This window comes from Diceros bicornis, chromosome X, assembly GCF_020826845.1.
Source record: "Diceros bicornis minor isolate mBicDic1 chromosome X, mDicBic1.mat.cur, whole genome shotgun sequence".
Lineage (NCBI taxonomy): Eukaryota > Metazoa > Chordata > Mammalia > Perissodactyla > Rhinocerotidae > Diceros > Diceros bicornis.
In genome coordinates this window covers 68,314,583-68,342,403 of record NC_080781.1, presented here as the reverse complement: position 1 = coordinate 68,342,403, position 27,821 = coordinate 68,314,583, and the positions used below count along the sequence as shown (strand labels likewise).

The 27,821-nt window shown below is 39.0% G+C and overlaps 1 protein-coding gene across 2 annotated transcripts; it reads right to left on the bottom strand.

Annotated features, from left to right (window-relative positions):
* Positions 1-106: 106 nt before the first annotated feature.
* UPRT (uracil phosphoribosyltransferase homolog) lies at positions 107-26,895 on the bottom strand. 2 transcript variants are annotated; one of them, XM_058536209.1, is made up of 7 exons: positions 26,414-26,895; positions 9,940-9,982; positions 6,903-6,972; positions 5,772-5,834; positions 3,742-3,903; positions 2,951-3,049; positions 107-981 (listed from the first exon to the last, which is right to left on the bottom strand). In XM_058536209.1, exons 1-7 carry the CDS (start codon positions 26,788-26,790, stop codon positions 875-877), a joined length of 921 nt encoding a protein of 306 aa, XP_058392192.1. In that variant the 5' UTR covers positions 26,791-26,895; the 3' UTR covers positions 107-874. The 2 variants fall into 2 exon arrangements, with proteins under 2 accessions (XP_058392192.1, XP_058392193.1); XM_058536210.1 differs by lacking the exon at positions 26,414-26,895 and adding an exon at positions 26,138-26,234.
* Between the last annotated feature and the right edge of the window lie 926 nt (positions 26,896-27,821).

Here is a 27,821-nt window from a genome sequence, read left to right as displayed (position 1 = left end):
AACCAAAGGCATCTAGTAGAAACATCCAAATTAAAAAAGCATTTTAATTTACTCATTGGCCATAAAACCCAGCAAAAAATTGTCCTTTCCCCCACACTTCAAAAAAACCACCACCAATTCCTTTCTAGGGCTCTGATGGCATTAACAGCACTTAGCCCTCCCTTGTCAACATCCAGACAACCTTGTCTATCTATGTAAATTAACGTTACAGTTCCAGTTGCTGGAAATGTCCCACCATTTTCTTCACTGCATTACACTTGGCAAGGCACCTACCAACAATGCACAGGGTAGGAAATGAGTCATGAAGAACATAATGGCTTGACTGAAGAACTAACCATATATCCTGGGTTTGCCAATTGAGTGAGGATATTAATGGAAATGTAAAATTCCAGGAGGCATTCTTTTTCTATCCTCTCCAAGTTACCAGCATGTACAGTACTGGGATGTAAAGAGTAGAGGAAGGTGGCAATAGCCACATACATGAAATCTCCCTAGAACTAAATGCAAACTATAGTGGGCCAAAGAACTGACTCCTGTTTGGGTTTTATTTGTGGCCACAAGCAACCTCCAAACTGAGAGGTTCATAAATTAAGGAACAGTTTTAATGCACTGAGGGATCAGAAACTTGCAGAACAATATTATTAAAATATTTTCTAAGAATTGTGCTTCATTGTTGAATTTTGTGCCAACAGTCAAGAAATAACCAAATAAAATAAATAAACCTGAAATATTTCCTTTTTACTATACCCATTTCCAAAAATTACAAAGCATCTTTAACATAATTTTCTCTGCCATTCCTCAAGTGAATTAGTAAAACAGGTAGAAACTCAAAACATAACTGTAACATTACACAAGATAATTTTCCTTCAATAATTTAGTCTGTTCCAAAGTATTTCTGTCCAAAGTGTGTAGGTGCAACAGGATGAACTTCAGTAGTTAAAATTGTGATCTCTGGAAACTCTTGAATGATTGATCTGGCACCTTCAAAAAATAAAAGGAAAAATGTTATGGCAGGATATTTTGGTAATATTGGTTGAAATTCAGAAATTTTACAGTCAGGCACTAGGTCTAATATTGACAGAGGACAGCAAGCAATGACCTTTGGATACCTAGTCAGACTTGGTTAATCTCTTAGTTTATATAATGTCTGATATCTGAAAAGCTCTGATAGTAGTCAGACTATGCCCCTTCCCCCTCACTTATAAATTCTTAGAATAAAACTGTTTTATATCTAAGATTTGAAAAATATATTCAGTTATAGCAACTTTCCCCTTGAAGAGTATTCTAAAAGCAGTTGAAATAGAGAGAATACAGTCCTTTCTGGAAACAGAATCATATATAAGATCATGATTTCTCAACTGGAACACTGTGAAACAAGTGCAAAGACTTCTTTGGTATGTCAGAGCAAGCTAGCTTTTTAGAAGTTACGACTCTAGCTTTGGGGGGTGCAGGGAAAGGGACTAGCTAGGACCCCAGTCAAACTAAAAAGCCATAGCAAGGGTCCCATAGGATAAGATTTTTTCATCTATAATGCCAAAGAATAGTATACTATTTTAATATATACTATTAGATGCTAGATCCAATGCAGTTACTTTTCTACTCCCAAAGGCAGAAAATCCAATAATTATTTGGTTATCTCAATGACCACAATGCCACCTCTGGTATATATAAATGGATGACCAAGCAAATCAGTCTGTCATCATCAACATTTGAACTACAGGTAATTTGTTATTATCAAACAGCAAAATAATCAATGGCCTACTGAATGCAGCCCTCCCAACTGGGTACTCTAGCCTCTTCAGGGTTGGCTGAGACTTGGAACTTTTGGAAATGAGGAAATGCTCTAACTAGAAGTTACATATTTCTCTTTCTTTTCAGTTATGAAACAAATACAAATTCATTGTACAACATTTGGAAAATGCAAAAAAGAAAAGCTTAAAAAATAAAATCAATCACTTAGAATCCCACCATCCTAGGATAATCCCGATTAATACTGTGTGTGTATTTTAAAATGAAGATTAAAATAGTATTCTGCATCTGTGTAGCCTCTTATCCTAAGGAAAGATTTATTAGGTTCCATGTTAAATCCAAGCCTGATTTTGATAGTCATAATAGTCACAATTTGTATTAGTCATCTCTAATCTTGTTTTTAACATTTTACACTATTCTAATGTTATTTTTTATCCTGCTCTTTTACATTTACCACATAGATTTTTTGATGTCATTAAATATTTTTCAAAAACATGATTTAACAGTTACATAATATTAAATCCTTTGAATATATAGTTATTTAACCATTTTCTTATTGTAAGTCTATTTATATAGTTTCAAACTTTTTCTTACACTAAATGTAACTCTACAATGAATACCCTAAAAGCTAAATTTCTACATATATCTATGATTATTTTCTTAGGGTACTTTCACAATTGTCCTAGATTGTAAGGCAAAAAACTAGTGTCTTAAATTAGGCTTACCTTTCTCGGGAAATGGAGAACACACAGTTCTCTCACCAAGCCCTTTGAGCAGAAGTCTAACTTAAAAAACTTCTGCTCTTTGCTTCACACTGCAAAGCTTACTTCACTAAGATCACTGGGCTAGCTAGAATCTCAAGTTTCTTGCTGTTTAGTAGCAGTTCTCAGGCTCGGGTGGGCAGTTAGGAGAAACAGGGACCTTTTAGCCATTTGCAGGCTCTACCCAAACAGGGCCCAGGAAAACAATTGCAATGGGGCTAGTTCATACTTTCCTACTTGAATTTGAACAACATTAGAATGGTGTAAAATATTATCACTGAGCTTAGATATGATGAACACAAGTTATAACTACCAAAATTAGATTTAGATTTAATGTTGAAGTAAATGAACTTTTCCTTAGGATGAGAGGCTGGACAGATGCACACATACCTACCCCAATACCATCTGGAGCCCCAGTTACTGTCTCATGCTGAACTCACCATGAGGAGTGGAAAACAGACTGAGTAGGATGATAACACTGGGTTGAACTCCATGTTCTATAAGAACCTTTACAGCTTCAATTACAGTATTTCCAGTGCCTGAAACCAAATGAGAACCAAATGCATTAGAAACTAACATTTATCTCAAAACATCTTTGAAGTCTCTTTGAAGTAAAGGCAGTTTAGTGATCTAACATAAGACACCACTAGGCAAAGCTTCATTTGAAGGTGCCTGTTCTTTATCAATGACGTGATTTTCAATAATGGATACGACAGATACACGTTTCAGTTTTGAAATGCACAATAAGCCTTAAATTCATTCACTATTTGAGATTTCAAATTTAACACCCACCCTCTACCCCCAACCAAGGGAGACCATGCCATGTGTGATCTGAGTAAGGTTAGGAAACAGAATAGAATAGGAGAAAAAAATATTACCTCCAGAGAGGATAAATCCTTGAAAAAATCATTGCTGTACTCATTGGGTTAGAGACAGGACATATTTCAATGTATTTTCTGTGTTCTATATATTTTGCCTCATTAGATTCTTTGCTTCAATGTGTTCATTTTAAGACAGAAGCTCTCTGGAGCTAACAAAGTTTGACTAATGTATATTCTCTTATTACACAATAAAAATTCTCCTGTGAACTGCCCAGCGCAATTCCAAATCCAAGGGAGAAAAACACACTTAGAAACGGTTTTTGCCTTTCTATAAGGGTACCTAGATGGCAGGCACTAAAGTTGAATTTAAACCCTAACCAAAGGTTGAAAATTAAACTCAAGCCACTCACTGAGAATTGGATACATCAGAAGGACTTTTCTCCTGTAAATGTCTGGTGGGAACTTGGCATAATATACTTTGGCTCTTTGTGTCTCCTCATCACTCTGAATCAGGATCTTTCCAATTCGTATGGATCGACAGCAGTCTCGTAAACCTTGTTCCATTGCCTCACCTTGAAGAAGGAAATAAAAAAGAAGGATAAAAGGGTTAAGGGGAGGTAGAGTGAAAGTCCAAGAATAGGCCAAAGCACAGTTTGTAACTGTTCTTAATACAAAAAGGACTTGTCAAGACGGAAGCAATTCTTAAGCTAATGGCTTTTACTTCTGATATGCTCATATTTTATACTTAGTGCAGGTCAATGAAACTAGGTTAACGGCTGGTCAATGAAACTAGGATAAGCTTAGTTTTATCACTGACTTGCAAGTTTTAGAGCTGTCATGCTTCCATGATTATAGGAAATAAAGTGTTTTGTTAAGCTGCTCCTTGAGCTTTTCCCATATCAGGAACATTTTACTCCTATTATTTTAAGGAAGCCTTTAAACCACCTAAACCTATTAATTTCATCTGAATAAACAGAAAAGATTTATGGAAGAATGGGGGCTACAGACCAAAGCATCTCCTTTTAGATCAAGGTAGCATCAGGAGACATCACTTAGCCCCAGCAATGACTTCAATGGCAGATGTTTTGCTGGCAAACAATGAAAAAGTAGTATATTGTTCCCTCCACTCTAATAGAACCACAACTAACACCACTACCCCCCCACCGTTGGTTTCTGAATACAAAGCTATTTTTGAGTGTGAATTCCTTTATGGAAGTGTTTGCCAAAAGTCAATCATTCTCACACCATCTTCAAGATTGTAGGCCACATCAGAATTCTACTTGTACTGTTATTTTTCTTTAAATTAACTTTTCATTTACATTTGTTTTAAGAGGAAACTTTATATCACTAGCATAAACATAAAAATGGTTTCTTTCTAATATATATGAAAATCAACCAATAGCTATTAAGGTTAAAAACAACCCTGTCTATGCATCTCCCCAAGGTCATCTGGTACACATGAGGGGTTCAAGGACCAGGCTGATGCCTTTAGGGCAGGAGCTGGACTGGAACAGAAGAAATTGTGCCTTAAAGGCTCATCTCTATTGTGCTCACCAGTTTTAAAAGGCTGAACAACATTGTCCTGAAAATCCTATCATTGCGTAAGAGTTACCATCTATAAAAAAGGGAGCTTAAAGCTCCTATTTTACTTGAGGTATTCAATTGTTCACAAACAGAACTTCATAGCCAGAAGAGAAAGGGGAATGTTTATACATTAAAAAAAAAGTAGTCCATTTGTTTGCAGTACAAGCAAGTGGGGCTTCCACCGTATCTTGGATCTTATGTAAAAAATAATTAGTTCATTCATTAAGTTGCTAAATGGAAATAAGCATCCCTACGTGATTTTGCTGCACAAAGGTTGGTTTAGAAGGGTAATCAGTTAGACTCAAACACAAATACAACACTTATAAGACCAGCAATTGGAAATACCTAGAGTTCACAGCTAAGTGCTTTTGCCTACATGGTCACATACTTATCAAATGTAAAACTAAAATACTGAACAAGTCATTCAGTCCAGCCCCTGACAAGGTAGGACTATTCCCTACAAAAAAAATAAACAGAACAAATATTTTCTCTAGTCAGGTATTTAAAGTTCTGCAGGCCTCAATTTGTGCCATATTCCGTCAGTCTTCAAGCTGCCCTGTTCTCTCCAAGATAGCATCACCTCATCCTCCTATCCTCCCACCCTCCCTTGAATCTCTTTGAAAGCTGGCTTGCCCATGGGGGCAGGCCACTAGGGAAGATGCATTGCAGTTAAAACTAGCCAAGCTCAGCAATGTACAGGCCACAATTATGAGGCACCATGAAGATAGACAACACAGGTGGTGAGATTTAAGCTAAGGCAGGCTGCAATTATGACAGACAAGCCCAGCTCTCTCCTGGAAAAGGGCAACTGTTTCTATGCATGCAAAGAGACAAAATCACACATATGCAAACCTACCGCTTCTCATTATGCTGACCCCACAATTTCCCTTCTCAAATTTGACTCCTTCATACTTGTACCCTGTTGGGGAATAAAACCAAAGAATTTATCTTTCATCATTGGAGCAACCTAGTTATTTTATAAAATGCCTATGGTTCAAACCAGATGGGTACACAACAACCCTTGTCTAGACACACACAGGTTAGACACACTAATAACTCCTTAGGTTCCCTGTGAAAATAATGAGAAGTCATGATTTTTCAGTTATTTCTTAATTCTTCATAAGAAACCTGTGGCAATAATGGGGAGAGGTGGACTTCATCAAGTGGAAATAGGACTTATGATAGCATAATATTCACATACATGTTGCTCAAATTGAATTTAGAGGAGAATCATTGTACTCCAAGAATGCTATAAACACCATCAATTCAAACTGGGACCCCACTGTGAACCAAAGCAGAGAGCCTCCCCATTCCATCCCTTTTTTTCAGCCTCTATTCTGCTTTAAAAAAGCAGGAGAGGCTGAAGTAGTTAACCAAGACTTGTTCAATTCTTGGTCTCATCCTTAATTTGTATCAATTATGATGCAGCAAGCTCAGCTCCCAATTTTCATAAAGTCAACGTTTGAACAGAACAGCTTCCATTATTTACTAAAGAACCAAATCAGAATTGCAAAACCATGAAATAGGAATCTTTGGCTGCTTTCTATTAGAGTAGAACAAAGCACCTTCTCTAATTCTCATCCTTTTTAGTTTTTTCTTTTTTACTTCTCATCCTTTTACCTGGAGTTTCAATGCCAAACCAGCCCACCCATTTGTTAACACCAGCAGCTTCCCCACAGAGGTGGAAGATAAGCTGCCAACAATTCTTAACTCTGGTCCCAGTGGGCCATCATCAAAGGCAACACCTGCGTGAAGAATATTTACTAACCTTTAACTTGAATTGACAAGCAAGCCATTAACAAAAAGTCATCCAGATAAATTTCTTTACTAAATGTCTCCAAGTTTATTAAGTTGTATAAAAGAACAGCTCCACCTAGACTCCTCATTTTGCATACTGATTTACTCAGACTGCTTTCTTTCCATTTTCCCCCAATTCTATCTCAGAATTTTTATGAGGAGAATATGAGAGTTTAACAGTCCTGGTTACCTGTTGGAGTGGTCACCATGCATTCTTTATATGGCAGCTGATTCAATCCCTCTTCCACAACAAGTCTGATCTAGAGAGTCAAAGGAAGAATAAGTTAAGAACCTGCTAAGAATCTCCTTTTAGCTGTTAGCCTTAGGAGCTGAACACTAGGCAAAAAGTCAGTAACACACTAGGATTTAGCTTATGGAGGTAGGAAATATCGGGCTGCTTGCTGCTAGGTATCCAACCTCAGTTAGGCACATGATTGCCACCAAAAAGCTCAAGTATGCCTTCTGCTTCTTAGTCAGTCCAGGCTATATTATGAGAGATGCAAAACTACAGTAAGTGACAAGAGTCATGGTAGGCACCCTTGGAAATAATATACTTCTGGTTACTCTGGAAATAGTACCCACTGGGAACTTCTCTGCCTTGTTCAGTACTTTGAAGTTGTTAAGTTGGATTCTTTTTAACAAAGGCCCACCATAATGCAAATAAAGCCTGGAACTTCTTAGGAGAAACTAAATGAGTGGATAGGGCTGAACCAATTTACTGAGCTTGAAGTAGGATCTAGTTGAATGCATTGGGGCTTCCTAGCTAAAAAAAAAAGGAACGGCTCCTAACTATCTTAATGTGTGGTACAGAGGAAAGAATCTGTCAGAAGAACTAGAAACAGCCTCCAAAACCCAGATATGATATTCTTATAAGCACCCAGAGCCTACTACAATAAAGGCAATCCCTAGTCTGCAGTGCACATTTTCTCTAATGAATATCACATTATTGATTGAGAAGCAGGAATAGCAGGGAGAAATGTCAGGCCCCATGCTTTGTTACCACAACATAACACCCTGCTGCCATTAAAATGATCAATGCTAAATGGGCCAGCACTTTGTCAGCCTGCAGCACCAGAGGGTCCAGGAATCTCAAATACTATATGTGTGTGCACACTCACATCTAGCCACCACCTCCTGTGGAAGTGAATGTTTCTTATGAGTAAATTGCAAGGGAAGAAGAGGATCTTTTGCTTTGAAGAGCCTAGATCTCCTCCTGGTAACACTCCTCTAAAGAGTCTTACCTCCTCCCATCTCCTGCAACCGTGGGACAGAAATTAACATGTCCAAATCTTATAGGAGAAAATAAAACCAGAAGAAAGGTGACTAAAATATAAAAAAACTCAAGATCTGAGTACAAGGAAAGCCAATCCTGACAAATTCAGGATAGAATTAATGTCAACTATACTAGGACCTTTGTGCTAGAAGAGAGAGTATACTAGAAATCCTCAACACTAGAAACCTAAACAGGGGGCCAGCCCGGTGGCGCAAGCAGTTAAGTGCGCGCGCTTTGCTGCGGTGGCCCGGGATTCGCTGGTTCGGATCCCAGGCGGGCACAGATGCACTGCTTGGCAAGCCATGCTGTGGCGGCATCCCATATAAAGTGGAGGAAGATGGGCACGGATGTTAGCCCAGGGCCAGTCTTCCTCAGCAAAAAGAGGAGGATTGGCAGATGTTAGCACAGGGCTGATCTCCTCACAAAAAAAAAAAAAAAAAAAAAGAAACCTAAACAACTTCAATCCCTACCACAACCACAACAGACCCTCCACAAATACCTTTCCTCCAATATCAGGACCCTCAAAGCCAACTACAGAGAACAGAGAGGTCCAAATTACCATCCTCTCAGGTGAATTATGCCCTGGAACCTTATTATCTCACTTGACTAAGATATAATGCCTACCCTTTCAGGCAAGCATTTTACAATAACCATGAACTCAACTCCTACTTTCTATAGAAAAAGGGCACAAGGAAAGCAAAAGAAAGAAAGAGGAACCATTTTCTACCAGGGAACACCAAGATCTCTGTTTTCCCCACAGCAGCCATTAACACAAGTTCCTTCCTCCTTGAATCTGTTCCTTTGGTTTGGTAAAAGCATAAAGAGAGAATGACCTATCACTCCAGGAATGTCAACTACATTTATCTTGATGCAATCCAAGGGTTATTACTGCCCCTGGAAGCTCAAATAATTGTAAATAAAAGTGGCCTCTGAATGAAGAATACTCAAAGCCAAAAGTAGAACAAGAGTTGTCCACACTCTTCTGGAATAAAGATTTTCCCGAGGGAATATCTAAATGAAAAATTTCATGCCTTTTTTTCCCCCCTCACATTCTTTTTAATAATCTATCTTTGACTATCTGATTATACCCATGAGGTTAATAAGCCATTTTTCTTTCTTTCCCAAACTAAATACTGATAAGAGTATTTAGAGTGCAAACTCCATGAGATCAGGGATCATGTCTGTATTCTTTACCACTGTTATCTCCTCCCCACTGCAACACAGCCTAGAACAGTACCTGACTCACATAAGTTCAATATATATTTCATGAATGAATGAATAGTAATAACCACAGCAGAAAATGTGTCAATCTCATTCCAAGCACTGAGTACACTTAGATATAAACACAAGAAGGAAACATAGTGCTTATCCTGAAGACAACCCCATTTGGCCTGATATTCTCTCAGATCACACTAGCTAAACAGAATTGGGCTTGGTCAATCCTTAACAGAAAGTCCCTGAGGAAAGCATAGAGAGTCCAACTTAGTATTTCACATGTAAGGATACTATAGAAAAGAAGAGGCAAAATAAATACCCACCCCCCACCATGTAAACTACAAGAGAGGTATTAGTTTTTGTGCATTAGATGGATACCACAAGGGTAACTACTAGGTCTTCTTACAGGTTTCATTTCTTTTAATGTACTTCAGTTCACTGCCCTAAGATGAGGAGGCATTTAAGGGTTGCTCAGGATCAAGTTACCAAGATCCACTTGAGAGGTAGTACTACCTCAGAACTTCAGAGAATGAGTTCACAGTCAATGCTTTGAGGTGAAAGGGATTGAGGCAAAGCTTTAATGCAACAGTAGAAACAATACTTCAGAAATCTGGTAAGATGATGGTTACTTGGCACAATCTCTCTCACCCCCAGAATGCTCTCGAACAAAAAAGCCCCTTGGTCTTCTATGATTATATCACTAGAAACAATGAAATGAGAATGGAAAGCCTCCACCTACCAAACGATCCGCAGAAAACATGAAGTCCCCTCTACTGGCTGTCCTAAAAAAAAAAGTAGTATAAATTTTAGTCTAGATTAGAGCTTTAAGGTAAAATATTACTTAATACACATAGTTAACACTGATATTAAGACCTATTACATACTAAAAGCTTAAAAAGCTTATAGGTACAGACTATTATTGAGGCAAGATATTTTTCATTAGGCTATAGAAACCTGAATGGAATGACTTGATAAATATTATTCAAAATGCTTACTTGATACCAACTTTAGAGACAGGAATTGAAAAGATCATGCAGTTTCCCACTGAGCTGCCCAAGTATATACTATTCTAACAGGAAACGAACGAAGCTCCCCCTGGAAGATGGCAGCAAGCCCACAGCTGAAGTTAAGAGAAAAACTTTGCAGTAAGAAAACCAGGTTCTCCCCATTCTCCCCTTCACTCACCTTGATCTAAAACGCTTAGTACCAAGATAAGTAACCCAACTACTTTGTTTCTAATCCTTTTCGGAATGAGAATGGTACAAACAAATCCTCTACTTTTGCCACTGCTTTCAAGAATGCATAAGCTCATTTCCAAGACCTCTTTCTCAAATTATTGATAATTTGTTCCTTTTGCCTGTTTTTCAATCAAATACTTTATTCCCTACATCTTTCTGCCTTTCCGGTACATTTCCTTCCGGTCAATACTTTCACATCCTGAGGCACCCAAGTAATAATAATCCAGGGTTGCACCTACCCATAAGCTGTTAACTAGCCAAAAAGAGAATGTTAAAAGGCTGACATTTTTTCTGTATGTAAAAATCTAGTATGGTTCCTCCTCCTTCTCCCATATAAGTTAAATGATCTGACTGAACAGTCTGATTTACATTTTATGTACTTAAAAATCCCAATCTGCCTATCCACAGCATACCTAAAATATTCCCCAACACAGCATCAAAATGGCATATGCAAGCATATATTATCTCAGTGTACCAATAATCACAACTCTTTTTTTTCAAGCTGCATTTACTTTCTCTGACAGGGAAAAGCAATTAAATATCCCTGACACAAATGTCATTAGGTCTCTTAGAGTAACTACAGTTCTATCATATTATAGATATTAACTGTCTAAGATATGGACCATAATTGAGCAATAATAAGAATATAGGTCTGTATTCTTTATATATAAATATTTCCTAAACTCAGAAAACTCTACCCACACACACCTATACACACAGAGAGCCCATTTAAAACAGGCTCTATTTTATGTACTGTGGTTTTCAAATGAAACTATACTATTACACTAACACCCTTCATTTCTATAATTAATCTTCATAACTTGCTTGTCAAGGAAGTAAAAGTCATTGAACTACAAAAAAAATACTTAAGTCTACTGCCCTGTTTGCTAGAACTATACGAACTTGTCTAGGTGGCCACAACACAGTTTTTCAATAGGGCAGAAAAGTCTGGATTTGTCCTAAAGAAATATCCAGTAATATATCTTAGGATCTAAAACATTTGCCTTTAATTTCTGAACAGTTACACACACAAATGTATTACATAGAAAAGTTATATTAAGTGATCAGAGTTGCCCAAATCCGTTATTTTACATTGGAATCAGACATTTTAACTCCTTTCTCTCTCTCCAAAAATATCAGCCTCAGCTGATAACTTTTGCATAATAAGCACTTTCTCTACATTCCAAAAAAGGTACATACTATGAGAACCTAATATGAACTGTCATCTCTTGATAGCTATTTGACTTCCAATTAAAGCATTTACTGCTTCAAGTCACCCCACTACAAACAGTAATTACTTTCCTATCTCCTGCTGTTTCAGACAGACTTCAGACCCATACTGCTTACTTTAAATCAATTTAGAAATTAAAGTACAGCTAGAATACAATAAGTTGATTGCATGTTTTAAAATTCACAGTAGTCTTCAATATCCACATCTAAATCCTTAACATTGTTAACACTGGAGTTTCACAAAGCAGATATTTACTTGTCGGATCAATCAAGTTGCACGCACATATTCTCTGAGCCCCTCCCTACTTTAGGATCAACACTGGACTAAAGTATTTGTTAATTAAGATGTTTTAATGTAAATTAGACCCCAGGTCTTATTCACTCCACCCACTTTGCTTCAAATCATCACTATTCACTTTTGTCTCAAAACCATTTTTTTAAAAATCTCTCATACTGGAAACAAAGCTTTGAAAGACATTTTAATTATCTTCTATCTGATTAACAGTCCCAAATAAAACTTAATGTGAAATTATCACAAAGCAACAAACACACTGACACACATCCCTGGAATACTCTAAAATATATCCAAACGATTAAAGATCAAATATTTAAACAGTGATATTCAAGGACTCAAAATTCAGAGCAAGGAAATCTAATTAATGTTAAGCTGACCATCTTTTAAATTGTACAAACCCCAAACATGATTAACAGTGCAGACCTAACCATATCTGAGAATATACTTTTCTTGACATTCCCTCCAACAAATGTGTCACACATCTGTAGCAACAAAATGAAAACTAAAGGCAGCCATTTTAAAAAATGATCTTCACATTGAAACAACAAAATCATACCGGAAGCCAAATCCTCATTTTAATGTGGATTTGGTAAACTGACTCTTCCCTACTTAAGACTGTCTATAAAGCACTTTAAAATTTCCAGAGAGGCTGCAGCAATTGTATATATTTAAAAATACGTACGTCTCATAGCAAACCCAAATCAAGATGAAACCTCCTCAAGCTCACTGACCTTTCTTGCAAAAGACTAATAGGTATTAACTTATCATCCACAAGATATAGACCTATGAGAGAGGAATGTTTTTATAATATTAAAAAATTAAGACTCCAAGTGGAGATCCTTGCCCCTCTTCTTACTAGGCCTCAATACTACTACTATTACTACAACTACTACTACTACTACAACTATGAGACGGATTCTCCAGTGTGTTGGAAGACATCCGCTCCTGGGACAATTACAACTTCAATTTCTACAGCAGAAATCGCCATTTGATCACTCTCTGCTACTTCTCTCTATTCAGAATAAACTTGACAGCCCCTCCTTTTTTTTTTTTACGAAAATCATTTTAACAATTGTGTGTATATATATTATTGTGTAAATATATAGTTTATATATATAATGTGTGTATATATATGTATTATAGTTATAATTATCACATACACACACACCAAGTATATAAAGATTTATTTATAAAGCTTTTCTATAAAGGTCCGAAAGTTACATCAGGTCTCTAATATCATACGTATATTACTCCCTTCTTTCCCACGGGTCACCATTTATTAAAAGATTCCTTGGTGCCAAGTATTAAAGCACTTTTGGTGCATTATCTGATCTAATCCTCACACAACCTTAAGAGGTAGATTCTATTATTACTACCACTTTAGTGATGACAATAGTGAGGTTTAAAGAGGTAAAGTATTTCAAGGTTCTTTCCAGCCTGAAGCTCTCTGATTCCAAGCTCCTGAGTAAAGCCATTATTTACATTTTGCTCTAATAAGGGAATGTTTACTACAAGGTAACCAGTTTTTGGATGTATTTTAATATTTCTCTCCCTGTGAATCAGACTGGCATGTACATACAATGCAAACAATGAAACAGAGAGTCTGGCAGGCAAATAAAACATCATTAAAATGTTCCTTCTCTAGCGTCATGGCGGAGTGAGCTTTCCCGTGAACTCTTCCCCTGATAAGATACAACAAAAGAAACAGTCGCAGACCAACAACGGAATCCCAGACAGTGAAAAGCTAGAGTGGAAAGATCCACACTGCCACACATCTGAGAGCGGAACATGCTGGGCCCCCAGAGCAAGTGGGGAGAGGTAAGGAGAACTCCTCTCCCTCCCCATCAGATCAGCGATCCCTGTCCGTGTGGCTCCCAGAGAGGGGGGAGGGGCAGCCCTCTGCGGGGAAACCGTAGCTCTTTGGGCTCTCTCAGCCAGTGGGAAACTCCCACACAGAGGACTCAGAAGAGCTACAGGGCCACCATCAACATCTGAGCACCCCAGAGAGTGAATAACGAGGGGCAAACGAGAAGCCCCCCACACCAGGGACCCAGAGGGCAAAAGAGAGAGCCACCCATCCTGCAAACCGGACACTGCAGCTCAGCCAAGGAGACCAGACCAAGCGATACCACCCACAGATCGCAGAGGAAAAACCCCGGCAGAGCACAGGGGGCTTAGATTACACAGCCCTTTACCACCACACAGTGGCAGCGGGTGGAAATTGCAACCAGAGATTTCCAGGATGAGGAAAAACAAAGCCAACACAGGAACCATAATGCAAAGATACATGAAATCACCAGACCAGAAGGAAAATGACAAGTACCCAGCAACCAACCCTGAAGACACAGAAATCCATAATGTAAATGACAGAGATTTCAAAATAGCTATCATAAAAACACTCAACGAAATACGAGACAACACAGACAAACAATTCAATGACATTAGGAGTTTCTTCACAAGAGATTGAAATCATAAAGAAAAACCAATCAGTCCTGATGGAGATGAAGAACACAATGGAGGAGATAAAGGAGAATCTGGAATCTTTAAAGAACAGAGCTGACAATATGGAGGAAAGAATTAGCATTTTAGAGGATAGGAATACAGATATGCTCCAGATGGAAGAGGAGAAAGAACTAAGACTAAAAAGAAATGAAGAAAGTCTCCGAGAAATATCTGACACTATTAGGAAATGTAACATAAGAATTATAGGTATTCCTGAGGGAGAAGAGAGGGAAAGAGGAACAGAGAGCCTATTCAAGGAAATAATAACTGAGAATTTCCCAAAACTGGGGAAGGAGCAGGAAATACCAGTAAGCGAAGCCAACAGGTCACCTAAATATATCAACAGGCAAAGGCCCTCTCCAGGACACCTAGTAGTAAGGCTAGCCAGAGTCAATGACAAAGAAACAATATTAAGGGCAGCTAGACAAAAACAAAAAATAATGTACAAAGGAACTCCCATCAGGCTCTCAGCAGATTTCTGAACAGAAACTTTACAGGCTAGGAGAGACTGGAATGATATATTCAAAATACTGACAGAAACAATCTTTCAGCCAAGAATACTCTATCCAGCAAAAATATCCTTCAAATATGATGGAAAAGTAGTAACTCTCCCAGGTAAACAAAAGCTAAGGGAGTTCATGGCCACGAGACCCCCACTACAAGAAATACTCAAGAAGACCCTCAGGCATGAAAAAAAGAAGAGAAAGGGAATACAAAGCTTGGAGCAAGGAGAAAAATAGGTAGATAAACTCAGAAAAATAGTAGATCTTTACCGGAATAGGTTAGTAACCACTTACATACTAAAATCAAAGAGCAAAGGAAGGAATTCACCAAAAATAAATTTAACCTCATCACTGTAAACACACAGCCACGACACAAGATAGAATAACGTATAACAAGAACGACTTAGAAGGGGAAGAGCAAAGTGATTGAATTGACTTAGTATAAGGAAATAGGAGGCCATTAGATAATGGAATATCTCATACACAAGATTTTTTACACTAACCTCAAGGTAACCAATAAACAAATAATCAAAACAAAATCACATATTATAAACAAAGAGAAAACTAAAAGAGTCATAAGACAGAACAACCAAACTGAATTGGCAGTCCGAAACAATGGGACAAGAAACAAAGGAAACGCAAAAGAACCGGAAAATAAGTGACAAAACAGCAACATTGAGCCCTCATATATCAATAATTACCCTAAATGTAAATGGATAGAGCTCTCCAATCAAAAGATACAGAGTGGCAGGATGGATTAAAAAGCAAGACCCAACAATATGCGGACTCCAGGAAACACATCTCAGCACTAAAGACAAGCAGAGGCTCAGAGTGAAAGGATGGAAGACAATACTCCAAGCTAATGGCAAAGAAAAGAAAGCAGGTGTTGCCATACTCATATCAGACAAAGTAGACTTCAAGATAAAACAGGTTAAGAGAGACAAAGAAGGGAAATATATAATGATAAAAGGGCCACTCCACCAAGAAGACATATCGCTTATAAATATATATGCACCCAACATAGGAGCACCAATGTACATACAGCAACTATTAACAAACCTAAAAGGAGACATTAACAACAACACAATAATAGTAGGGGATCTTAATACCCCACTTACATCAACGGATAGATCATCCAGACAAAAAGTCAATAAAGAAATAGTAGACTTAAATGAAAAACTGAAAGAAATGGACCTAGTAGACATATACAGAGCACTCCATACAAAAGCAGCTGACTACACATTCTTCTCAAGCACGCACGGAACATTCTCAAGGATAGACCATATGTTGGGAAACAAAGCAAGCCTCAATAAATATAAGAAGATTGAAATCATAACAAGCATCTTTTCAGACCATAATGCTATGAAACTGGAAATGAACCATGAAAAAAAAACTGGGAAAGGGACAAAAATGTGGAGATTAAACAACATGCTACTGAACAACCAATGGATCATTGATGAAATTAAAGGAGAAATCAAAAACTATCTGGAAACAAACAAAAATGAAAATATGCCATACCAACTCATATGGGATGCGGCAAAAGCGGTCCTGAGACGGAAACTCATAGCGATACAAGCCCACCTTAACAAACAAGAAAAAGCCCAAATAAGGAACCTTAAATTACACCTAACAGAACTAGAAAAAGAAAAACAAAGCCCAAAGTCAGCAGAAGGAGAGAAATAATGAAAATCAGAGCAGAAATAAATGAAATGGAGACCAAAAAAACAGTAGAAAGGATTAATGACACAAAGAGTTGGTTCTTTGAGAAGATAAACAAAATCGACAAACCCTTAACCAGGCTTACTAAGAAAAAAAGAGAAAAGACTCAAGCAAATAAAATTAGAAATGAAAGAGGAGAAATTACAACAGATACCACGGAAATACAGAGGATTACAAGAGAATACTATGAGAAATTATATGCCAACAAATTGGAGAAGCTAGAAGAAATGGATAAATTCTTAGACTCATACAACCTCCCAAAACTGAACCAAGAAGAAATGGAGACTCTGAATAGACCAATCACAAGTAAAGAGATTGAAATAGCAATCAAAAAACCTCCCAAAAAATAAAAGTCCAGGACCAGATGGCTTCTCCGGTGAATTTTCCCAAACATTCAAAGAAGATTTAATACCCATCCTTCTCAAACTATTCCAAAAAATAGAGGAAGATGGGACACTTCCTAAATCATTCTACGAGGCCAACATCACCCTGATACGAAAGCCAGACAAAGACAATACAAAGAAAGAAAATTACAAGCCAATATTGCTGATGAACATAGATGCAAAAATCCTCAACAAAATATTGGCAAACCGAACACAGCAATACATTAAAAAGATCATACACCATGATCAAGTGGGATTTATACCAGGTACTCAGGGATGGTTCAACATCCGCAAATTAATCAACATGATATATCACATCAACAAAACAAAGAATAAAAACCACCTGGTCATCTCAATAGACGCAGAGAAGGCATTTGACAAGATACAACATCCATTTATGACAAAAACTCTCAACAAAATGGGAATAGAAGGAAAGTACCTCAACATAATAAAGGCTATTTATGACAAACCCACAGCCAACATCATACTCAATGGGGAAAGACTGAAAGCCATTCCTCTGTTAACAGGAATGAGGCAGGGCTGCCCACTCTCACCACTCCTGTTCAACATAGTAAAGGAGGTTTTGGCCAGAGCAATTAGGCAAGAAAAAGGAATATAAGGAATCCAAATAGGTAACGAAGAAGTGAAACTCTCACTATTTGCAGATGACATGATTGTATATATAGAAAACCCTAAAGAATCCATTGGAAAACTATTAGAAACAATCAACAACTACAGCAAAGTTGCAGGGTACAAAATCAATCTACAAAAATCAGTTGCATTTCTGTATGCTAATAATGAACTAACAGAAAGAGAGCTCAAAAAGATAATACCATTTACAATTGCATCAAAAAGAATAAAATACCTAGGAATAAATCTTACCAAGGAGGTGAAGGACCTATACAATGAGAACTACAAGACATTATTAAAAGAAATCCATGATGACATAAAGAAATGGAAAGATATCCCATGCACGTGGATTGGAAGAATAAACATAGTTAAAATGTCTATATTACCTAAAGCAATCTACAGATTCAATGCAATCCCAATCAGAATCCCAATGACATTCTTCACAGAAATAGAAAAAAGAATACTAAAACTTATATAGGGCAACAAAAGACCCCGAATAGCTAAAGCAATCCTAAGAAGAAAGAACAAAGCAGGAGGCATCACAATCCCTGACTTCAAAACATACTACAAAGCAATAGTAATCAAAACAGCGTGGTACTGGTACAAAAACAGACACACAGATCAATGGAATAGAATTGAAAGCCCAGAAATAAAACCACACATATACGGACAGCTAATTTTCGACAAAGGAGCTAAGAACATACAATGGAGAAAGGACAGTCTCTTCAATAAACGGTGTTGGGAAAACTGGGCAGCCACATGCAAAAGAATGAAAGTGGACCATGTGCTATCGCCATTCACAAAAATTAACTCAAAATGGATCAAAGACTTGAAGGTGAGACCTGAAACTATAAAACTCATAGAAGAAAATATAGGCAACACACTATTTGACATTGGTCATAAAGGAATCTTTTTGGATGACATGCCTACCCAGACTAGGGAAACTAAAGAAAAAATAAACAAGTGGGACTTTATCAGATAAAAGAGCTTCTATAAGACAAACGAAACCAGAATCAAGATGAACAGACAACCCACCAGCTGGGAGAGAATAGTTGCAAAACATACATCTGACAAGGGGCTGATCTCCATAATATATAAAGAACTCACACAACTGAACAACAAAAAAACAAACAACCTGATCAAAAAATGGGCAGAGGAAATGAACAGACACTTCTCCAAAGAAGATATACAGATGGCCAATAGGCACATGAAAAGATGTTCAACATCACTAATCATCAGGGAAATGCAAATCAAAACAACACTAAGATATCACCTCACGCCCGTTAGAATGGCTATAATCACCAAGACAAAAAACAACAAGTGTTGGAGAGGATGTGGATAAACAGGAACCCTCATACACAGCTGGTGGGAATGTAAATTGGTGCAGCCTCTATGGAAAATGGTATGGAGATTCCTCCAAGAATTAAAAATAGAGATCCCCTATGACCCAGCCATCCCACTACTGGGAATCTATCCAACGAACCTGAAAACAATCCAAAGAGGCTTATGCACCCCTATGTTCACTGCAGCATTATTCACTATAGCCAAGAAGTGGAAGCAACCTAAGTGTCCCTCGACTGACGACTGGATTAAGAAAATGTGGTATATACATACCATGGAATACTACTCAACCATAAAAAACGACAAAATCGTCCCATTTGCAACAACATGGATGGGCCTGGAGGGTATTATGTTAAGTGAAGTAAGCCAGAAGGAGAAAGACAAACACTGTATGATCTCACTCATATGTGGTATATAAACCAACACACGGACAGAGAAAACTGTATTGTGGTTACCAGGGGCAATGGGGGTGGGGGGTGGGCACAAGGGGTGAAGGGAGCCATATATATGGTGATGGACAAACAAAAATGCACAACCCAAAATTTCACAATGTTAAAAACTATTAAAACATCAATAAAAAAATAGCAATAAAAAAAATGTTCCCCCTGAAGAGGGAGAAGCTGCTATTATAATATGGCTTGTAAAGAGTATGTACTAAGATTAATGCATACAGGGATACACCCTTTCCAAAAATGATTAAATCAAAACCTCTGACTCATAACTTAAAACATTTTAATTTTTTTTATACAGAGTCTTGTAGGAATAAACTTTCAAGTCTTAATGCTGTACATTTACTGTCAATTCTTTTTTTTTTATATTTATTTTTTCCCCCAAAGCCTCAGCAGATAGTTCTATGTCATAGCTGCACATCCTTCTAGTTGCTGTATGTGGGACGCGGCCTCAGCATGGCCGGAGAAGCGGTGCGTCGGTGTGCGCCCGGGATACGAACCCGGGCCGCCAGCAGCGGCCCACGCGCACTTAACTGCTAAGCCACAGTGCCGGCCCTAAAACAATTTAATTTAAATCAAATCCCAGTAGCACTGAATTCGGTGTCATTTCAAAAGTGAGGATTAAACACAAGGATTGTTTTCAGCATTTGGGGTGGGAGAAGTTATGGTAAGGCATAGGGTTGCCAGATTTAGCAAATAAAAGTACAGGACACCCAGGCCAGCCCCATGGCTTAGCGGTTAAGTGCGTTCACTCCGCTACTGGCGGCCCGGGTTCGGATCCCAGGCGCGCAGCGACGCACTGCTTCTCCGGCCATGCTGAGGCCGCATCCCACATACAGCAACTAGAAGGATGTGCAGCTATGACATACAACTATCTACTGGGGCTTTGGGGGAAAAATAAATAAATAAATATTAAAAAAAAAATACGGGACACTCAGTTAAATTTGTATTTCAAAAGTATATCCCATGCAATGTTTAGGATACACTTATACAAAAAAAGTTTTTTTGTTTATCTGAATTCATTGTTTATCTGAATTCAAATTTAACTGGGTGTCCCGTATTTTTTTTTTTACTGGCAACCTAAGTAGGAAGAACTAAATGGACTCAAATTCAGCTCTAATATGTTTTTCTTCGTTTTTGTTTTTTAAGCAATAGGTTAAAGAGAAGTGGAACATAAAAGCTTTTCTGGCAGGTTTAAAGCAAAGAAATGTTTCATTTAGAGTTAATGTATAGTATAGTGAAAGCTCTGAAAACATAAGCCCTACCTCCATAGCTACTTTGTTATGTGATCACTAAAATAAAGAATAGCTCCAAGTTTTCTCATGCTATGTAGATGATTTATAAATGATTTTCCTCCTCCTTCCTTTACCCTCATAAAAACAAACCCCCAGTGAAATACTTGGAGCAAACCTAATCTGATCTGAAAAGTTAAAAAAACAACAAAAAAGAACCCAAGAACAGCTTTTACTACCTGCCAGGTGCAAGTCATCAAGGTCATAGCTCTTTAGCACCTTCTTAAAAAGCTCATAAAATAGAGTGTCATTAGTTATTTACTTGCACCTCAAAGTTCAACATAAACATTCAAAATCAAGTAGAAAAAGAAAAGAAACTATCATTTTCCCTTAGAATCCAGGATTCAGTCATTCAGAAGTTTATTTTTTTATAATGATTGCAACATTAATTCCCCTATGTGTCAGGTACTGTGTCAGGCCAGACCTTCTTTCTGCCCCCACCCCCCGCCGAAGTCCAGACTAGTTGGGAAGACATTCCTAGGACATGCCCAATAAATATTATAACAGGGGTATGTATAGTTTAAAGAGGTGACTTCCTCCCTCCTGGCCTAAAAGCCAGTTAGAAAATTCACATGGAAAACCAAAAACATGTCCATGATTTAAACAACTTGTAGGTCACAGTTTTTTCTGTGGTGGACATTTTGGTTTTGTACAAGTTGCAAGCAAATGTTTTGAGATTCCTCCAGTCTCAGAATGATACCGGGCCAGGCCCTCTAGGCTGGTTCTGTTTAGTGTGTGGAATCCCTGGTTCAGCTTATACTCTGAATCCAAAGCTAGGCAAATCACCAGGCAAGGAAGAATGGCCATTCTCCCAGGGGCAGTGGCCCAGCCTAAGCACAGCATAATCACCCGAGGTGTCTGTAAAGCTACAGGTGCTCAAGTTCCACCCAAGACTACTCTAAGGATGGGTTCCAAAAAGTTGTATTTGAAAAAAAAAAAAAGAGACTCCTCAGGCCATTCAGATGCACAGCTTTGGTTAAGAACATTACATTACTGGGGCCGGCCCGGTGGCACAGCAGTTAAGAGAGTGTGCTCTGCTTTGGTGGCCCGGGGTTCGCAGGCCCGGATCCCAGGTGCGCACCAACGTACCACTTGTCAAGCCATGCTGTGGCGGCGTCCCATATAAAGGAAGATAGGCACAGGTGTTAGCCCAGGGCCAATCTTCCTCAGCAAAAATGAGGAGGATTGGCATCGGATGTTAGTTCAGGGCTGATCTTCCTCACACACACAAAAAAAGATCATTACATTACCTAGTCAGAAGACTCAAATCACATTAAGCTACACTCACATTAGGGCTACACAGAATGTTCCTCCATCCTGAGGTTAACTGTCTCCCTTCCAGGTGATTAAAAAAAAAAGTCACAAGGCTGAATGCGCTCCTTTAGTGCAATTTCACAGACTAAATTCGTCTAAGATTGCTCAATTTTCATCCAAGCTGCCTGCTGAGGCCATGGCAAAGCCCCTCCAAGGACAAGTATACAGAAAACATTCAGTAGCTCATGAAACAGCTTTCCTTTAATGTCTCAGGAGACAAAAGGAAACAAAACTGGGGAGGAGAGATGATCTTTTAAATATACTGCATTGCCTTATACATAAGGTCATGAACTATGTTCAAGAAAAAGTGCATTACACTCAGATTTTTCTGGGTTTAGTATACAAAGGAAGCTGGAAAGGAAGGAAGTGTGGTGTAATCCATTGCAACAACAACAAAAACTGGAAAGGAATGAATCATTTCTCTTCCCAACTTTACAAGAGATCCATGTGTGACTGAGTAAATTATCTGATCATTTGACGTCTAGATTACTGCACTCTCAAAGAGAGAAAACAATTCCCCTGAAATTCAATAATACAACCAATATATTACATTGCAAATGCTGCACATTTCAAAAAAATGAAAAGACGTTTCAAATCAGTCCAATGTCTTCAATCTTGCCTGCTTTATATATTTACATTAACATGCAGTCCTGCTGGCTCAACCCCCATTTCCCCATGCCAAAGTCAATTCAAAAAGCAATCCCTTCACTAGACAGATACTAAGGACCAGGAATAAGAAAAGGAATAACAAGTACTCCAATGGCCTCTATTATCAGACAGCTCCATAGTGCACACGTATGACGTCACATCAAAATAGAAAGGAGCATAAGCCCCAAGGAAGACAGGATATGATAATTGATGGCACCTTCCATAACTTAGACCTACATAAATACAGCTTCTCTTACCAGAGGCACCCTACATCAGCCCCCTAGAGGAGATGAAACAGGTCTTCTTCATGTGAGGAGATGCCAATTTTTGAAGATAAAGGAACAGAGGCCTCTGTTAACAGATTTGATTAACAAGAACAAAACTTAAAACACTGTCTCCAGCCTAAATAACTAAGCATCAGTTAGTTATCAAAAATTATAGTGAGTCTATCTACACTATAACATAGCAAGATAAAAATTATCTAGGATCTCTCAGTGTTGCTTCTTAAAACAAGAATGTGAATTCTATGTACAGTTAAATTCCTTTTACTGTTTCCTGAAAGCTCAAGAAACCAGCACTTATGGAAGCAATCAGAACCATGCACAAATCCAAACACAAAGGCTTGAAATGCCTTAAATGTGCACAGCTCCTCACTGTTTATAACAAATGTTCATAGACAGTATCTCGTTTTAGCCTCAGGACCTCCATGAGATATTACCAACATCCTTATTTTCAAAATGATAAAGTTGAAGTACAGAGATGCCAAACATCTTGCCTAAGATCACTCCGGATCCTGCTGTCTCTTTCCAAACTCAGAAAAAAAATGTTCACTTACACCCAGGTTTACTATACAACCCAGGATTTTCTAAGTAATGCAGTAAAATCAGACACTGACATTGTCATATACAAATGCTGAACGTCATGCCCTCTCCAAGTTCTACAGCAATGGTTCACCTTTACATTGTCATGAAGACCTATTTGTGAAATGTAATGAAAGTTAAAGACTCATCACCCCATAAAAAGGCACATACACAAATGTTCATAGTAGCATTATTCATAATAGCCAAAGAGTGGAAACCACCCAAAAGTCCCGCCTGATGAATGGATAAACAAAATGCGGCATATCCATACAATGGAATACCATTCAGGTGAAAAATGAATGGTGTACTGATACAATAAGGATGAAGCTTGAAAACATCATGCTAAATGAAAGGAACCAGTCACAAAAGACCACATGTTGTATGATCCCATTTATATAGAATGTCCAGAATAGGCAAATCAATAGGGACAGATTAGTGGTTGTCTAGGGCTTTGGGTGGGTTGGGAGGAAATGGGGAATAACTGCTGATGGGTATGGGGTTTCTTGTTTGGGTGATGAAAATGTTCTAAAATTGATTGTGGTGATGGTTGCACAGCCACAAATATACTTAAAAACCATTGAAATGTACACTTTAAACAGTGTATTGTATGGTATGTCAACTATATCTCAATAAAGATGTTATTTTAAAAACAACCATTAAAAATGTATATACAAATAACATTTCCCACATAATTTCTGAGGGTTTGCTAAATCCCTGAAGCCCATGCACAGGTGCAGTGGGGCCTAAGACTCAAAGTTAGTAACTCTTGCTCTATAGAAACAAGAATAATCATTCTATTTTCTTTGTTTTACAGATAAGTTTTATTTCAGTTTCCCCCACTACTATCAAGCCTACGCCTCCTACTTTTTAATATCATTACTTCATCTATTAGATCATATGACCACAGTAGTTTTCAATATTGATTCATTAAAAACAAATAGTATAGTTTCATAAATATAATTTTAAGAGCTAGAAAAAACCTTTAGTAACGAAGCATCTATTATTTGCAAGGCATGGCTAGAATTCAAAAATGTAAAATATTTAACTTCTGCTCTCAAGGAGCATAAAATCTAATGGGTGAGATAAGATCAACACACAAAGAACAATATACAAAATAGAAAGTGAATCTTGCCTTAAAAAGGCCAGGGAAAATCAGCGAGGAAGAATGATTAAAGGAAAGCTTCTTGGCAGACGTAGACATTTAATGCTGGGTTTGACCTTGAAGAATAGGTAGGATTTGAACACTCAGAGGAGTAAAGAGAATTCCAGATGAGAGCAGAAGCAGGGATGTTTCAGAACAGTCTCTAGGAACCATGAAGAGAAGCCTTAATGTCAAGTTAAGGATCCTGGACTTTATTTGGTAGGCTCTGAGAAGCCAAAGAAGGCTGCTGAGTAGGGAAGTTACCTAATCAAAGTGGTATATTAAGACTATTGATTGTTCAGTAATGCGTAGGTGCATGTGGAAGAGAGAAAAACTGGTGCACGGAAACAAATTGGAAGCCTACTACAATAGTATGAAGAAAAAGTTATTAGAGTCTGATTCAGGGAGTGGCAAGCTGACTCAGCAGCCATTTTAAAAGATCAAGGCACCCACTGAAAAACGAGTGTTTTGACAGACAGTAGCTACTCATTTAAAGTGCTGCCAATTTAGAAACCAGCTGTAGTTCATCATGGGACATATTTCCCTTGAAAAACCCCCATCTACAACGTGAGTTTTGAGATCCCCTCAAAATAGCATTTTAACATGAAATTTCGGCTATCTTAGTTTGTGGGATTAGGAAGGGTGCCAAAGGCTCCTTTAGGCTCCCTCTGCTCCATTAACTATACACCAAACATTTGATGTTCTATAGATTTACAGTACTCAGCCCTGATGGTCTAGCGGTTAAGATTTGGTGCTCTCACTGCCAGGGTCCAGGTTTGTTTCCCAGTCAGGGAACCACACCACCCAGTTGTCCTACTGTGGTGGCTGCCTGTTGCTATGATGCTGAAAGCTATGCCACCGGTATTTCAAATAACAGCAGGGTCACCCATGGTGGACAGGTTTCAACGGAGCTTCCAGACTAAGTACCTGGCCACCCACTTCCGGAAAAAAAACTGGCCATGAAAACCCTATGACAGCAGCAGAGCATTGTCTCATATAGCGCTGCAAGGCGCAAAAAGACTGGGAAGGGTTCTGCTCTGATGTACAAAGGGTCGCTAGGAGTTAGAATCCACTCCATAGCACTAACAACAAAAAAAGTTTACAGTAAAACAATCCTGATAAAAGTTGGATGACAAGCTTTCACGTGACCAAGTAAACCTAAACTCCAAGACTATAAAAGACCTTAGACAAAATGACATATTTGCAGTAGCAAACACTAAAGGGTCAAAGGTCCTGTCGAGCACAACAGAATTTCCTTGAAATTGCTTTATTTCTATTTGTGACCCTGGGGTGATTGGAGGTAGAGCACAACCTTGGAGAGTAACCCCTTCTGGGTTATAGATTTACCACGTGGACATGCACCGGGCAGATACCGCAGGCGCGTTTACCTACCTGGAACGGCTGAGGATTCGTCATCGCTCAGAAGAGACAAGCCAGAGGCTACCAAACACACTTCCTCCCCCACACAAAGCAATGCTCAGCACAGGAACTAGAAGGCGGGAGGTGTGAGTCACGTGACACCCTCCCTCAAAGAAAAGAGCCTGCCCCTGTCTCCACAGAACACTTTGCCAAGGCCAAGAACATTACCCCTTAGCCCTTTTACTTCCAATCCCCGCCCACCTCCTGAAAGACCCTCCACCTCCCTTTCCCCTTCCGCTCTTGGCTCACTTGTCCCGGATGATGGTCTGCAGCTCCCGGATCTGATCATTCATAGGCAGCAGCTTAAGCTGTGCCCCGATCTGCCCGGCGAGTTCGGAGTCCCCTAGGAAGGAGTCGCCGGCTGGTGCGTCATAGTTGCCACTGCCACCGTTGCTCTCTGAGTTGAGGCTGGCGCCGCCGCAGGCCTGAGGGTCCCTCTCGGCGGGTACGCTAGAATGGGCGTGCCCGGTGAGGACAGTCAGCTTGGCCATGGAGGCGCTGTTTCCCCCGGCATGGTCTGGGATCAGGTCGCCAGGTCGCGGCGGCCCGAGGCTTGGGCTACAGGCAGAGTTTACTTGCTGGTTGTGACAGGGCATAGAGTCCGGACACCGTAACTCCGTGGCCATACACCTGGCCCCGGGCTGTCCCCGCAGCTACCGACCCCTAAGGATAAACGAGAGCCGGGAGAAGGGGCCAATGCTCACGTGCTCGGCAGGTCGCCCCCGCCTCTTCCGCCTCTTCCGCCTCTCCCGAACCTCTAACCCCGTTCGCCCTCTCACCTTTAGGCCTCCGCCGCTTTCTTTCCTCGCTTAGCCCCGCCCACGCCAGACGAACCGCCTGCCTAGACACTCTACTGGCTTCTCTCCCTGCCACTCTGCAGCGCTCTGCTTGTTAACCCTTTTGAGTCAATCCGGTTTCGTGGGTTCCCACACCTAGCCAGGCAGACGGGGTGAGGCCAAGGATGCTTGATTGCGGGGTCTTCCGGGAGCCCCTAGGGATTCTGCGTGCAGAACTTAGAGTGAGTGGTAGAGCCAGGGGAACTAGGGATGGAGAGTGATAAAATTATTACACACATAAGGCCCATGTTTTCAGACTTTGTGTCTTGGCAGAGAGCTTATACTTCAGTAGCTGCATCTTCAGTTAGCTTGTCTGTATAGCCAAGAGAGTAAGTAAAAACTGCCTAGCAGGCTGCTGAAAAGCCTTCTCTCTACTAGACTCTCCTACAAGCTGCAGCTTCCAAAGTGTGCTTGACCGCTAGAGCTTCCCTTATCTTTATTGATTGAGCTCTAACTGTACAGTTACCATGGGGACACTGACAGCATTTCAGATACACTACCATTCTGTTTCTTTTAAATACTTGAAAAGACACCTTTTTTTAGTGTGTGGACTCAGTATAAAGACTTGAGGTAAGAATGTCTAGGGCAATATTTTTCAACATCAGTGTGTATTAGAACAATTATAGAGCTTATTAAAATGCAAGTTCTTATGGCCTACCTTTGAGATTCTGATTCAGTAGATCTGATATGCGACCCAAGAATCTTTATTCTTGACAGGTAACCCAGCAATTCTGATTTTTTTTAAATGGTACTCTTTGAGAAACAGTGGCTTACAGGCTCCCTTTTTAAGGAGCTACAACCTGAAAGTCAGAAACCCGGTA

Excerpts from the sequence above, each read along its gene's own strand:
- UPRT (XM_058536209.1), bottom strand. The coding sequence starts at position 26,790 with ATGGCCACGGAGTTACGGTGTCCGGACTCTATGCCCTGTCACAACCAG. Across the intron at positions 5,835-6,902 it reads CATGGTGACCACTCCAACAG|GGTACAAGTATGAAGGAGTC; the intron begins GTAACCAGGACT and ends ATTCCCCAACAG. Across the intron at positions 3,904-5,771 it reads GGTCAGCATAATGAGAAGCG|GTGAGGCAATGGAACAAGGT; the intron begins GTAGGTTTGCAT and ends TCCTTCTTCAAG.